The sequence below is a fragment of the Sphaerodactylus townsendi genome, linkage group LG04 (genome assembly GCF_021028975.2).
Source record: "Sphaerodactylus townsendi isolate TG3544 linkage group LG04, MPM_Stown_v2.3, whole genome shotgun sequence".
NCBI classification, from domain to species: domain Eukaryota; kingdom Metazoa; phylum Chordata; class Lepidosauria; order Squamata; family Sphaerodactylidae; genus Sphaerodactylus; species Sphaerodactylus townsendi.
Window position 1 is genome coordinate 13,013,398 of NC_059428.1, and position 14,428 is coordinate 13,027,825.

Genomic DNA, 14,428 nt, shown 5'->3' on the forward strand with positions numbered 1-14,428 from the left:
AGGAAGGAGGCTCCAGGCAGTAGACTATCACTTGGCCTTGAGATACTGAGGACTCCAATACAAAGCTTTTCACACCTTGTTGTTCTATTAATCTGTGGGAAGATGGGAGGGGGTGTTAATGCAGCGAAAGAAGGAAATAAATGTGTTTGCAGAAGTCAGGATCCCCAGATCCAGCTTCCTGCCATTTGAGTCTTTGCTGACAACCCAAAAAAGACTTCTGATTTTATATCCAGAGTCAAATGTATTGATCGTTGTACCAGGACCTAACAATGACTTGCAATTTCACTGGTCCCACCAATGCTTAGGCACAGTACATATGCAGATACAAAACACAGTACATAGGATCTCACCCTAATGATCAGCAATGCTCTTAACCATGGGATGAGAACTGTACTGGCTGGGTGTACACAGATGCTTTTCAGAAATTACTATCACGTGTCCTGGTAGCCTCCCAACCATGCATCATGACCTGCAGTCCTGCTGACGCATGAGGTCACCATGCTGTGGGAATTGGGACAATGCATATTTACCATACATGTATACCTTCAGAATGCATGAATTAACTGCTGGATTTTTCAAGGTTCACATGAAGCAAGACTGTACATACCACATGTGTGCATGGTCAGAGAGCCAGTGTGGTGTAGCGGTTAAGAGCAGGTGGATTCTAATCTGCAGAACCGGGTTTGATTCCCCACTCCTCCAGCTGAGTGGTGGAGGCTTATCTGGTGAACCAGATGTGTTTCTGCACTCCTACATTCCTGCTGGGTGACCTTGGGCTAGTCATAGTTCTCTCAGACCTCTCTCAGCCCCATCTACCTCCCAAGGTGTCTGTTGTGGGGAGAGGACGGGAAAGGAGCTTGTAAGCCACCTTGAGTCTCCTTACAGGAGAGAAAGGTGGGATATAAATCCAGAGTCTTCTTCTTCTTCTGCTAAAGCACATGTATTGGGAGCACCATAAGTAATGTGTGTTCTTGTTACGCGCAGTTGGTTGTGGTCCCAGCACGTGTGATTGCAATGTCTGAAAAGGATATGTGTACATGCAGCTTGTACGGTGTTTAAGCAGACAGTTATGAAATCTTCTAGTCAAGTCTTAATTCAGTCATGAATCCACCAGGGAACATTTAAACAAATCACCGTCCCTTAGTTTTTCATTCATTCTCATTGTGCAGATGAGGAATTTAGGGAAAAAGATAAGTAGCAAATAGTAACATAACGTATCTGATCACAGTTTGGGAGACCTGAATTTGAACCCTCAATCAGCCAAAGAAGCTTACAGAGTGACCTTGGGCTAGACACTCTCATCTTTACGGTCTCTCAGTATTGTCCTGAAAGTATCAAGTCTTTGATTTTTTTTTCTTTTACAAGTGCTTGTAAAAAAAACAAAACCTGCAGCATCACGAGCCCCCGTTACTAGCTTCTGAAAACAAATACACGTCAACTTTGGATTTTCGTTCTCTCTACGGATTTGCAGCCAGGTCATTTTGGTTTTATCTACGACTTCAAAACAAAGATGCCTTGGGGGCTAATGTGTTCAGTTGAAGAGGAAACAAGCCGACTACAGAAAAAAGGGTCAGATCCTCTGACTCCCTTCTAACAAGTGAGGAATCACGTTCTGTAGGAAGTATTCATACAGCAAGAAAGGGTCCTCCATTAGGATCTTAAATGCCTTAGCAGACCAGGTGCTCGGGAGCAGCAGCAGCAGAAGGCCATTGCTTTCACATCCTGCATGTGAGCTCCCAATGGCACCTGGTGGGCCACTGCGAGTAGCAGAGAGCTGGACTAGATGGACTCTGGTCTGATCCAGCTGGCTTCTTCTTATGTTCTTATGTTCTTATGTTCTTATGATCTAGTGTAGAAGCCATCAGGCATTATGGATATCAAGGTTTTCTATGAAAATAGTGGATTTTTTGATAGATAGTTAGGAGGGACCATGATATGGATGACCTAGGCTAGCCTGATCACATCAGTTCTCAGAAGCTAAAAAGGGTCAGCCCCGGATGGGAGACCAACAAAGAAGTTCAGGGTTGCTACTGAGAGGCAGGCAATGGCAAATCACCTCTGTTCATCTCTTGCCTTGGAAATCCCGTATAGGATTGCCAAAAATCAGTGGCAACTTGACAGCACTTTTCACTGCCAGTTAGGAGCAAATGAATCACAAATGTTATAAAATGCTCCTTCCACACCCAATAAATATCTACATTAAATCATGTATAATCCTTTCTCAAGAGCCATCTAATCTAGAAGCAAAGTGACATAATTCTATGCCATACTTATTCTGCTTTCCTTCACCTGGGGAAATGTCCACACATTGTGGCTCCTGTTTGAACTCCCGTTAATGTCATTGGAGTTGGAAGCAGAGGCGGAGCGCTCACGGGGACATGTGGGGTCATACGTCCCCAGGTGCATGCCAGCAGGTCATGCCCCCACTCTCTTCCCCTCAGCCCCGCCCCACCGCTCCTTTAGCCGGTGGAGCCTCCACCAGCCGAAGGAGCAGCCTGGCTGGGCTGCCACCGGGCGCATCTTGGCCGACCCACCAGGCTGCTCCTTCAGCCAGTGGAGGCTCCATTGGTTGAAGAAGTAGCCTGGCTGGGCTGTCGCCAGAGCAGGTAAGTGGGGTGCGGGAGTGCAGGGGGCGCCCAGAGCAGGTGTTGCTCCAGGTGCCATTTCCGCCCTCCACACCTCTGGTTGGAAGGGTTTCATATAGTATCCTCTCAAGCAAAAGAGAATGAAAATACCTGTATGTCACATTTTCTGTTCCCAGGAGTTCAAGAGGTTTTGTACACGGTCCTCCTTCCTCCATTATATTCTCACACCAACCCGCAGAGGTAGATTAGGTCAAAAGAGAATGACTCATCCAAGGTCTCTCAGCAAACTTTACAGCAGGCTTCAAATGTGAACTTGGGCCTCCCAGTGACTAGTCTAGCCATGATACGACAAGCTTCTTCTAAAGACCTTTGCCTGAACAGTTCCTATTACGAAAACAGACCCTCAGGTGTTCACAAGACGGACAAAAATGGTCCTTGCTGATGCTGAACTTGTCACACAAAATATGTTACTGCACAACCCTGTTCTAGCAGAATTCCCCTTTGAACATGGAGGAGCTGAAGTGTTAGCATGTTTTGCATTGGCAAATTTTTGCCTGGAAAGTTGTGGGAGTGGCCTGAGGGGGAGGAGATGTAACAGAAGCCTGGAAGGTGGGGAAAGGGTTAAGAGCATACATACAAAGACAACCATTTCCCTGCTCTAAATTCTTCTTCCCTACTCCCCAAAGTTGGTTCTCCTCAGAAAAACAGGACATTGTGAGCCATCTAGTCCCACATAATGTTTTATGCAGTGGCCAACTGGAAGAAGAGTAGCAGTAGTAGTTTGGATTTATACTCCGATTTTCTTAAACATAAGGAATCCCAAAGCGGTTTACTAAATCTTTCCCTTCCTTTCCACAGCAGATACCTTGTGGGGTAAGTGGGGCTGAAAGACTTCTGAGAGAACTGTGACTAGCCCAAGGTCACCCAGCAGGCTTCACATGGAGGACTAGGGAGACAAACCTGGTTCTCCAGATTAGATTCCATTGCTCATCTGGAGGAGTGGGGAATCAAACCTGTTTGCCAGATTAGAGTCCACCTGCTTTTAACCACTACACCACACTGGCATCCAGCAGGCCAATGAACAGGACAGAGAGGCCAAGGCTCAATGGCATATGGCCCTAGGGATAGGGGGTATCCTCTGTCCCCGGGCACCACTAATCTGGTCATCTGGGGGGCACCATATCGGCTCCCCACATAACCAGGAAGACAGCAAGGCAGCAGGAAGTCCTGCTGCCTTGTCGTCTTTGGGTTCCCTTGGCCCCACTCATGTCATCATTGATGTGGGCAGGGCCAAGGAAACCTGAGGGCAACCCCCCAACCTCCCTCCTCTGGCTCCCAGCCAGCAGCCCCTTCTGCCCTCCCCTCTGGGGAGAGCAGAACAGACTGAAGTCTCCAGCCTGATCTCCCTTGCTTTTATAAATGCAGGGGCGTGGCTCTGCCCCCGGAGGTATGGCCCCACCCCATGCTTATAAAAGCAAGAGAGACGAGGCCGGAGACTTCAGTCTGTCCTGCTCTCCCCAGAGGGGAGAGCAAGGAGCTGCCAGTTGGGAGCTGGGAGGGAGGCAGGACTGGGGGGCTCAGGGCCCAGCCCCCTGAGCCCTGCCCCCCTGAGCCCCACCCCCAGGTGCAGCAGAGGGGTGCCTGGATAACGTTTGTCTCTGGGCCCCATTTCCCCACCGTACGCCTCTGCCAAGGCTTCCCTGATGTTATTTCCCAATACTGTTATTCAGAGATATGCTACATCTAAATGTGGAGGTTCCCATTAGCCACTTTAGCTAGCACATGTGGTTGTCAGCCTCCAGATAGTATATGGAGTTCTCTTGGAATTTCAAATAAGAGATCAATTGTCCTGGAGCAAAAGGCAACATTGGAGGAAAAATCAATGGTATCCCATGGATTCTAGGTGAAATCCATCTCCGAATTCTTTCCTCCACAGGCCCCATCGCCAGCTCTCCAGCAGCTTCTTAGGCCAGAGTTGGCAACCCTGGCTAGGAGCCCTTGATGGGCCTCACGTCCATCAATCTGTCCAATTCCCTCTTAAAGTCATCTGTGCTTGTGGCCATAACTATACGCACTGGTTTTGAGTTCCACAGTTGACTTACTCATTGAATCAAAATTTCATTTCATCTGTGCTGAACCTATTGCCCATCAACTTCATCGGATGCCCCTGAGTTCTAGTATTACGGGAGAGGGAGAAAGAGAAATAAAAACCTCACTCTGCACCCATTCTCCACTTGAATACTCTACAAATGAGAAAATGTCTATGTGTTGGGGGAAATAATCAGTATTTTGACTTGGGAAAGTTATGTCATTATCAAGTCTTAGTTATCTTCCACTCACACCTATTATCTTTCTCCCAACTGTTAGCAAGTAGCAATGGGGGACGCTGAGCAAGAGGGTGCGTAAAGGTATGATGGCTGAAAACGGTTTACTCCTAACTTAAGGAGGGGGCGTGATTCGCAGCAAAATATATATCATGATTTTCTATGACCTGGATTGCCACATAAGAACTACCTTAAGAACCTCTTGTTAACCATGCTATTGTGATTCGGCCAGATGGAAAAAATCTGCCGCTTGGAAATATTCGTCAAGTTGTCACTCAACGTACTCTCCCAAAAGCATTTACCAAATCAAGGGTTTCCCCCTGAATGATTTCACATCATGAATGTCTAGAAAAAGGGATTATAACCTGCTGGGGGAGAGGAATGTTCCCTATTACTCTATATCGCAATAATGCCACACAAATAAGCAAACGAATAAACGAAGCGAAATTTCGGCAAGCCGAAACAATGTCTTCTGAAAAATCAAGGATATGAGGCTAAAGGGCAAAAAAATAATTTTAACTTCAAGTCACATATGTTTCTTTCCTCCTCCTTCTATGCATATTCAAATGGGAGGTTTATCCTTGTAAAAGAAAAATTTGTCTTACTACATGATATAAAGTAAGCTCAGTCCCTGATATACCAAGATGTTCTATTGCTTTTCTAGTCAGTGAAGGAGGCTGGGGGTGGGGGGATCATAAAACCCTCTTCATCACAGTAAAAAATTAACCCCAATTTACTTTTCAAACACAGCATTTACACATACGGGGCACTGCAAAGAATCTTATCATATATCATATTGTAGTACCATAAACGAACTAATATATGACCGTATTGGGCTTTTGCCTCTGACTTTTCAACATCTCTCCCATTGCTCCAAATAAAACTGACACCACCCCATAATTTTAGAGGATGTCTATTCGGAAGCTTTTAACTAAGATTAAAAGGGCTCGTGGAGAAAAGGGGACTATCAGAATGTGGCATGTGGGAACTGAGAATCTTTTCAGAATGATCGCCAAAGGAACACTACCGCGATGTCAGCTGTCCAGCGCAAAGCTATTCTGGGTGCAATGATTTTGACCTGAATTGATTCCAAGAAACCGTGCCTGGTTTGCAGTTCAAAACTTCAGAACCAAATCTAAGTCGTACATTTTGTGTTTTGTAAATACACACATACACTACACACATGCACATGCACCTAACTTGGGGAGGAAAAAGAAGCCAAAATCGTATAATACAGATCTGTGGTTTTTGCAGAAGGCATTGAAGGGATTCTACCTTCCCTTCTGTTTCGGAACCCTTTTTTTGTCCTTTCATATTTCAAAAAGCAGGATAAAAAGAACTCACCCTCAAATGTCATCCACCAGCAAATAAAGCCACGGCTTTCTTTCAACCATCCATAACAAGAATATAATTGGGCTGCATTTAAAGGACCACACTTCACGCTGGAACAAAGTTTCCTATCTATTAGAAGCTATCAGCATGCCTTGCCTAGAAAAGCGCTGCTACGCAACAATCTAGCTCTTCCTTGGAGCGAGAAGGGGGGAAAAAGAACTTTATAATCCCAGCAGAAAATAACTAACTTTTTTGCCTTTCAAACTTTATCAACTTTGTACAACTTTAAAAAAAAAGAGTCTCACCTGTACCGGTCGGTACCAGCTGTGGGGGCAGGTACAATCCAACCACCACTCTCCTGCAGCCATCTTTGCCTTAGTTAAGGGTTTGGGGGGACTTTTGGGGCCCTTTTCCCACGAAGCACTACGCTTAGTCTTGGGTTGGCTCAAAGTCGGACCCGGGGGTCCCGAAGCAGTGGTCGGCAACACTTGCGGATTATAACAACGCCCCTGGGAGCTCTGCTGCCAACCACATGAACAGTGGCTATCCCTGGGGAGTATAGGCATACCTCGGGTGGGCTCCATCCCATCGGACCCCCGGCAGCAGCTGTGCTGCCTGGGGAGGTAGGCAGTCATAGCTCCCGGTTGTCTAGTTGCCTTTGGTCCCCTTGCGATCTCCTCGGTCTCTCCTCTTCTCGGCAGATGCAAAAGTCCTGCTTCGTAGCCCCTTCAAGTACCTTTGACAGCTGCTATAAGCGGTGCATCGTGGGAGCCAGGAAGAGTGGAGCTGCACAGCATCATCTGCTGGCGAGTAGCTCTTTGTCAATAGATGACTCAACTCACCGAGCAACTTGACAGCATCCCTGCTCCAGGCAAAAGCAATCAATGCTCCACACAGCTGGGTTTACAAGCCTGAACTACAAAACCTTCCCTTGTTGGATCGGGGAGGGGGGGATCGTAGATATCACGGGGGGGGGGATAGCCATGCAGTTTTTTCCCTTCAATTTTTCTCCCTCCTCCGAGCCGTGAAATACAAGCACACTTTTGCTAAAATGGTTATGCACGGAAGGCTGGGCAAGAAATCCTTCCCCTCCAGAAAAAGCTCCGCTAGCCTGAGATAAACTAATAAACACGGGAGCCCCCAAGAAACATTTCCCGCCCCCCCTCCATCTTTCCCTTGGAAGAAATGCACGGTGCATATCTCAGCTTGGCAAAGACTGAATGTGTGCTCAGAAAGACACACTGTGGTTCTATAAAGTCTCCACCTCCAAAAAGGAGGTCTGCACAGTGAGACTGGAAAGGTACACATCTCGTAATTTGGACTTGGTCATGAAATGGAAAACTATATTTTTAGAGAGTAAATGTCTTCATCAGCCCATGCTAGATGGCAGGGACGTAGGTATAAATTTTTTATGGGGGGGATTCGGGGGGGCCACACCCCCACACGCCCCTAGGGCATGGCCACGCCTCCTCAAGCCGCACCCCTGGCCTAGCGCTTATAAAAGCAGCTCTCAGAGGTTGGGGATAGCAGACTCCCCTGCCCTGCCCTGCCCTGCCCTCCCCTGCCCCTCCCCTCTGGGCAGAGGCATAGAGGGAAAATGGAGCCTGGTGCAAAATCTGAGTTTTGCGCCCCTTCCCCTCCGGCAGCCGCTGTGATGCTGGAATCCACCCCTAAACAGCATCACTTTCAATGGTGTTTAAACTAGATAGCCCAAATTCTCCTTTTAAATCCACCTTAAAGGGAGAATCTGGGGTCCCTAGTTAAACAACATTGAAAGTGATGCTGTTTTGGGGTGGATTATCCCCCACCCTGAAACAGCATCACTTTCAATGTGGCGTAGTGGTTAAGAGCAGGTGCATTCTAATCTGGAGAAACTGGGTTTGATTCCCTGCTCTGCCACTTGATATGTGGAGGCTTATCTGGGGAACTCAGATTAGCCTGTGCACTCCCACACACGCCAGCTGAGATAGTCACAGCTTTTCGGAGCTCTCTCAGCCCCACCCACCTCACAGGGTGTTTGTTGTGAGGGAGCAAGGGCAAGGAGATTGTAAGCCCCTTTGAGTCTCCTACAGGAGAGAAAGGGGGGATATAAATCCAAACTCTTCTTCTTCTTCTAAACTGAGGACCTCAGATTCTCTCTTTAAATCCATGCCGAAGGGGGTGGATTTAAAAGGAGAATCTGGGGAAATTTGGGGGGTGCCTGCTGTCAGGGGTGCAATGGTTAATCTAGATGCATCAAACTTTCAGGGTATCTTTAGGAGACTTTCCTAATGATATCACCCAGGTTTGGTGAAGTTTGGTTCAGGGGGTCCAACGTTCAGGGGGTCCAGAGATCCAATTGGCCATGGTGGCAGGAGCTGATGGGAATTGTAGTCCATGAACATCTGGAGAGCTGCAAGTTGCAGACCCCTGAGGTTTTACTGGGAACTCTTCTTTTATTATTTCCTACTTATTTATAGATTTGTTTGGGTAAATTTATCCACTGTTGAAGATTGAAATGGGAAATGGAAAGGTGTGTAAGTCCAAATATTTTGTAAATGTTAACTATTTCTTGTTCTGATTTAAATCATTTCCATTGCTTATTGTACTATTGACGGACTGTATTATGCAAAGATTGTATCGATTGTTGTATTATGTATTGATTGTGGTCTAAGTGCAGGCCTCCCTGAGGCCAGCATTTGGCTGGGATAAAGCGGAATATAAATGTATTTTTATGTATTATTTTAGGCTTTATGCCATTTGGAAGCCACCCTGAGTTCTTTGGGGATAGGGAAGGGCATATAAATAAATAAATAAATAAATAAATAAATAAATAAATAAATAAATAAATAAATAAATAAATAAAAATAGCTAGCTAGCTAGCTATGGCATGCATGAATTTTCATTTTCAATCTCTGTCGTCTCCCATTAAAAGACCTCCAGCAGAAATGGCTAGAAAGAGCTTTCTTTCCCCAAAGTTTGGAGAGGGCAGCAAACATTCGGCCAACACAGGGAGGGGAAATGACATCGTAGCAGAGCCTCCACTCTGGAGAAGGTCCCAGATTCAATCCCTGGGTGTTTCCAGTAAAAGGATGTGACAGTAGGCGATGTGAAAGATCCCTGCATGAGATCCTGGACAGCTGCTGCCAGTCCGAGTAGGCAATGCGCACCTTGAGGGATCAAAGGTCTGGTTCGCTAAAGTCGTTTCCGCATGGCAAAATCATACCTGTGTACCACCGGGTTTTTTAAACAAAACCTGGGTCTATTTTATCCCAAAGTGTCCATTCACACGGCTGCCCGTTTTGTGAAGGAATTCAGTGAAGACCGGGAGGAAAGACTCCAGCTTGTTTTGCACGAGCCCGGGACTTCTGTATTTACACTGCAAGCTTATTTGAGCATGCCCAGTGTCCCGTGTTCTGACTGGCTGTTGTTTTTGAGTGGCAGCTTGAATGAACATCAGGCGGGGAGATCAGGTGGCTGGGCGGGAAAAATAAACTGGTCCTGCTCCCGATTGGTGTTCACACTGTAGCTGGCTCTAACAGGCTCACCCCGGGTTTTTTAATGAGAACCGCTGAGATGTTGGGAGACAGTTTGTCATTCCCTGCCTCTGCATTATGACCCTGGGCTTTCTTGGTGGCCTCCTCTCTGCTTAGCTTCTGAAATCTGACAAACTCAGTCGAGCTGACGTTGAATTCCTTGTTTGCAATTTTTATTACACTTGTAGGTCAGCACACAAGCTTGTAAATAGTTGTGTTATGACTGAACAATTGTCTTCCATCCCTACTTCATTAATATATCCACATGCGTGTGTGTTAAGTGCCATCAAATTGCAATAGGATTTTCAAGGCAAGACACTAACAGAGGTGGTTTGCCATTGTTTTCCTCTACATAGTGATCCTGACATTCCTTGGTCGTCTCCCATCCAAGTGCTAACCAGGACCAACTCTGCTTAGCTACCGAGATCTGACGAGATCAAGCTAGCACATTTCCCATTGCAAGCCACCATCCGGAAGGTGAAAGCTTTAACCAAGAAGGAACTTGCTAAATTCTTATTTCGCCAGTTGCATCCCAGAGGTGGGATCCAGCAGGTTCTCACAGGTTCCTGAGAGTAGGTTACTAATTATTTGTGTGTGCCGAGAGGGGGTTACTAATGGGTGATTTTGCCACGTGATTTTTGCCTGAGTTATGCCCCTCCTCTCAGCAGTAGCGCGCAGAACTTGAAGCAGTCTAGCAGGAGGTGCACCGGCGTGCGTGGCAGCCTGTGCCTGCGTGCATTTGTTTCCCGCCCAAGGACCGGCGCAGCGGCTGCATCCTTGCCACAGCCCCACCCAGGAATGCCCTGCCCCCAGAATGCCCCGCCCCCGGAATGCCCCGCCCTGCCCCATTGGTGCTACGCCAGTTTGAATCCCACCACCATGGGAACCTGTTACTAAAATATTTGGATCCCACCACTGCCGCATCCCTTTGACTCCCCTATCCCCTAGATAAGCACACCTTTGCCACTGCTAAGCATCCCTTTCCAAAGGTTCTTTGCAATTGAGAAGGTGCTGCCTGGCTAACACGGCACACAGCTGCAAGCAGAAGTATCTTGGCACACAGGGAGATGGTGCGCATGCCGTGAATGATGCAAACAAGGCTCATTAAACCTTGTTCTTCTTCATGCTGGGCATGCATTATATAACTGAACATCACAGTGCTCATAAAAGAAACTGTCACGGGCAATAACTGCAACCCTGGAACACATGTGAATTACAACAGTAAGAATGCATTACGGTCTCTATTATGCAGGCCTGCCTGTAGTAAGGAGCTCGGAGCTGTTGCAATACATTACACGCACCCCGCACGTTATGCTCTTGATTTGCAGCGCAGAGATGAGACGCCGGGCTGCTGTTCTGCAACCATGCGCGGCTACTCTATTTTCTGCATTTGCAGATCTATGCACCGGGCCTGTCACTCGTAGCAGGTGCAGATTGAACTGAACGTCATTTGCACGAGCGCAGAGTTGAGTCTTCTGACTTCTCGTGCCCACTTCCCGGTTGAAATGGAAACCAGGCTGCCCACTGTGAACAGCAACCTCATACTGCCAGCCCCGCAGCTCCTGTTGGCTCTCAGGGTAGCACCGAGAGCAAAACAGGGGGATTGGCGTTGTGCAACACTCTAGGACCGTGGTGGCGAACCTTTGGCACTCCAGATGTTATGGACTACAATTCCCATCAGCCCCTGCCAGCATGGCCAATTGGCATGCATGGCAGGGGCTGATGGGAATTGTGGTCCATAACATCTGGAGTTCCAAAGGTTCGCCACCACTGCTCTAGGACAAGGGTCCCTAAAGTAGTGCTCCTGGGTACCATGGCCCCCTCATACAGCTTTTCTGACACCTAAAAAGTGTCTTATGAAGTGGGTGGGACTTTTGCCCAGCATGTGTTCTGGTTTGATTGGCTGTGAAGATTGATTGATTGATTGATTGATTTTTTTGATTGATTGATTGATTGATTGATTTATATACCGCCCTCCCACAAAGGCTCAGGGTGTTGTCCATCAATCATAAAACAATTTAAAACATATCATAATATACATAAAATGCTAAAACTTGCAGATGGCTTCAACCTCTCCCTCCCCCCCCCTTTGTGTGCCCACAGGAGGGCAGATGTTCTTTATGACGAAGCTGAGATCATCCCGGCTGGCCAAACGCCTGGCAGAACAGGTCCGTTTTACAGGCCCTTGGGAAACTTTGTAAGTCCCGCAGGGCCCTGATCTCACCCGGAAGCCTGTTCCACCAGGTAGGGGCCAGAGCCGTAAAAGCCCTGGCCCTTGTAGAGGCCAGCCGGATCGCCTCGGGGCCAGGGATCACCAGTAGGTCCGCCTCTGATGAGTGGAGGGGCCTAGAAGGGCGTTATAGGGAGAGACGGTCCCTCAGATAAGCATTTTAAAGATGTTTGCTGCCACCACAGCACAAGGGTCTTTGCTGTGTGACTGAAGGAAGCTGCAGCAGCCATTAAGAATCTCTCACATCTCTATGATAAAAATAGTGCTGTGTGATGCCATCACATGATTTCCCAATAGGTACCCAGATATGGCGTTGTAGAATCATAGAGTTGGAAGAGACCACAAGGGCCATCAAGCTCAATCCCCTGCCAGGCAGGAAGACACAATCAAAGCTCTCCCAACAGATGGCCATCCAGGCTCCATTTAAAAACCTCCAAAGAACGAGACTCCACCACACTCTGAGGCGACATATTTCATTGTCGGACAGCCCTTACTGTCAGGAAATTCTTCCTAATGTTTAGGTGGAATCTCTTTTCCTGTTGTGGTATTGTGTGATTTGAGTTTCCAGATTTTCTCCCTCCCTGCCCCAGTTCTTGGGGGGGGGGGGTTAGATTTAACTATGGAAAGATTTTGTGGAATGGGGCACAGAAGTTCACACTTCGCTGTATTTTTTCATTGTCACGGTGAATATTGTATCTGCTACACCATGAATACTTCAGCAACTTAAATGGGAGGCAGGCAAGGAGACCGGGAGAAGAACCACCAACTATCAAGAACTCAGCTGGCAACTCTCAGTACCTTGTGGGGGAAGAAACCCTGGAAACTCGAGGTTCACAACGATGCATCTGGGTATATACGCCGGAAGTGATGTCATAGCACCTGTTTGCCATAGAGATCTGGGAAGTTCCTAGAGCGCAGTGAGAGCTCAGGAGGCAGCTCTCTACAACAAGCAGCCAGGGCTCCAGCAGGGACATGGGCATGAACAGACAGAAGACTCCACTCTGCGCTTATATGAATGAAACTCAACCCCACCCCCCCCCCCCCGGTTTGAAATGCCTGGGTTTTATTTTGTCAAGTCAAGCCTCTTGATCTTCTCGAAAATATCCTTGCCCTTTAAAAACTGCCAGCACATTTGCAGTGGCAGCATTTGGCAGGCCGGGTGGTTTGCCAGCTGTTCATGAGTACACAGGCTAGAGAATGATTTCCTGAGCCATCAAGGATGTCTCTGGGAACTAAATAGAATTGCATGTGCTGCTATTATTGACTTTATTTGTCTACTTTGTTTAGAGTCTACCTTCCAGGACTCCAGGCATATTACATGGTGTAGAAGAAAAAGAGGAGGTGTTTGGATTGATACCCCATCTTTCTCTCCTGTAAGGACTCTCCAAGCGGCTTACGAACTCCTTCCCTTCCGCTCTCCACAACAGACCCCTTGTGAGGTAGGTGGAGCTGAGAGAGTGTGGAAAGAATTGTGACTAGTCCAAGATCCAGCCTAGTCCAGCAGGTTGTACATGGAGAAGCGGGGAAACAAATCCAGATTAGAGTCCATCATTTATGTGGAGGAGCAGGGAAACAAACCCATTTCTCCAGATGAGAGTCCGCTGCCCTTAACCACTGCGCCATGCTGAAAGTCAGTGCAATCAATAGGACGAAACAACTAATATGTCTCATAATAGAACTAGGGGTATAGCATTCTGAAACAAAGCCAAATATCAGACATGTTAATCAATGCAGAAAATTGTATTACATAAGCAGAAATCAAAGCTATGACAGCAGGATAGTATATGGCAAGCAAATAATATCTACTATATACATGCGGGCGCCCTTACCTGGATGATCCAAGCTAGGCCGACCTCAGAATTAAGCAGGGTCAGCCCTTGCTAGTATTTGGATGGGGGACCTCCAAGGAACTCCAGGGTTGTGATACAGAACAATGGCAAACCACCTCTGAATATCTCTTGCCTCCTAACCCCTACAACATGGCCATAAATCAGCTGTGACTTGACAGTACTTTTTGCCACCACCATACATGGTGGTGTTCTAATTAGGATGGTCCAGCTTAGGTCAATTTCATCAGATCTTGGAAACTAAGTAAGGTAAATCCTGATGAGCACTTCGATGGGAGACCACCAACAAAATCCAGGGTCACTTCAGAGTAGCAGCAATGACAAACCAACTCTGTTCGTTTGCTGCCCCCAAACACCTAAAGCTAAAGGTAGTTCTCTGTTCAAGCACCAGGTCATTACTGACCCATGGAGTGATGTCACCTCACATCCTTTACTAGGCAGATCATGTTTACAAAGTAATTTGCCACTGCCTCCCCCAGTAATCTACACTTTATCTCCAGCAAGCTGGGTCCTGGTTCTACTGACCTCAAAAGAATGGAAGGCGGGGTCAACTTTGAATTTGCACAAAATATAGGCTCACCTGTAATTCATCAAC

At 47.2% G+C, this 14,428-nt stretch overlaps 1 protein-coding gene across 1 annotated transcript in view; it reads right to left on the reverse strand.

Moving 5' to 3' along the window:
- The window catches only part of LOC125430911 (disks large homolog 2-like), a 204,586-nt gene extending 197,710 nt beyond the window's left edge, over positions 1 to 6,876 (reverse strand). The window contains exon 1 of the mRNA XM_048493268.1: positions 6,547 to 6,876. Coding sequence (XP_048349225.1) covers positions 6,547 to 6,876 — 330 coding nt within the window. The remainder of the gene's footprint in view (positions 1 to 6,546) is intronic.
- Between the last annotated feature and the right edge of the window lie 7,552 nt (positions 6,877 to 14,428).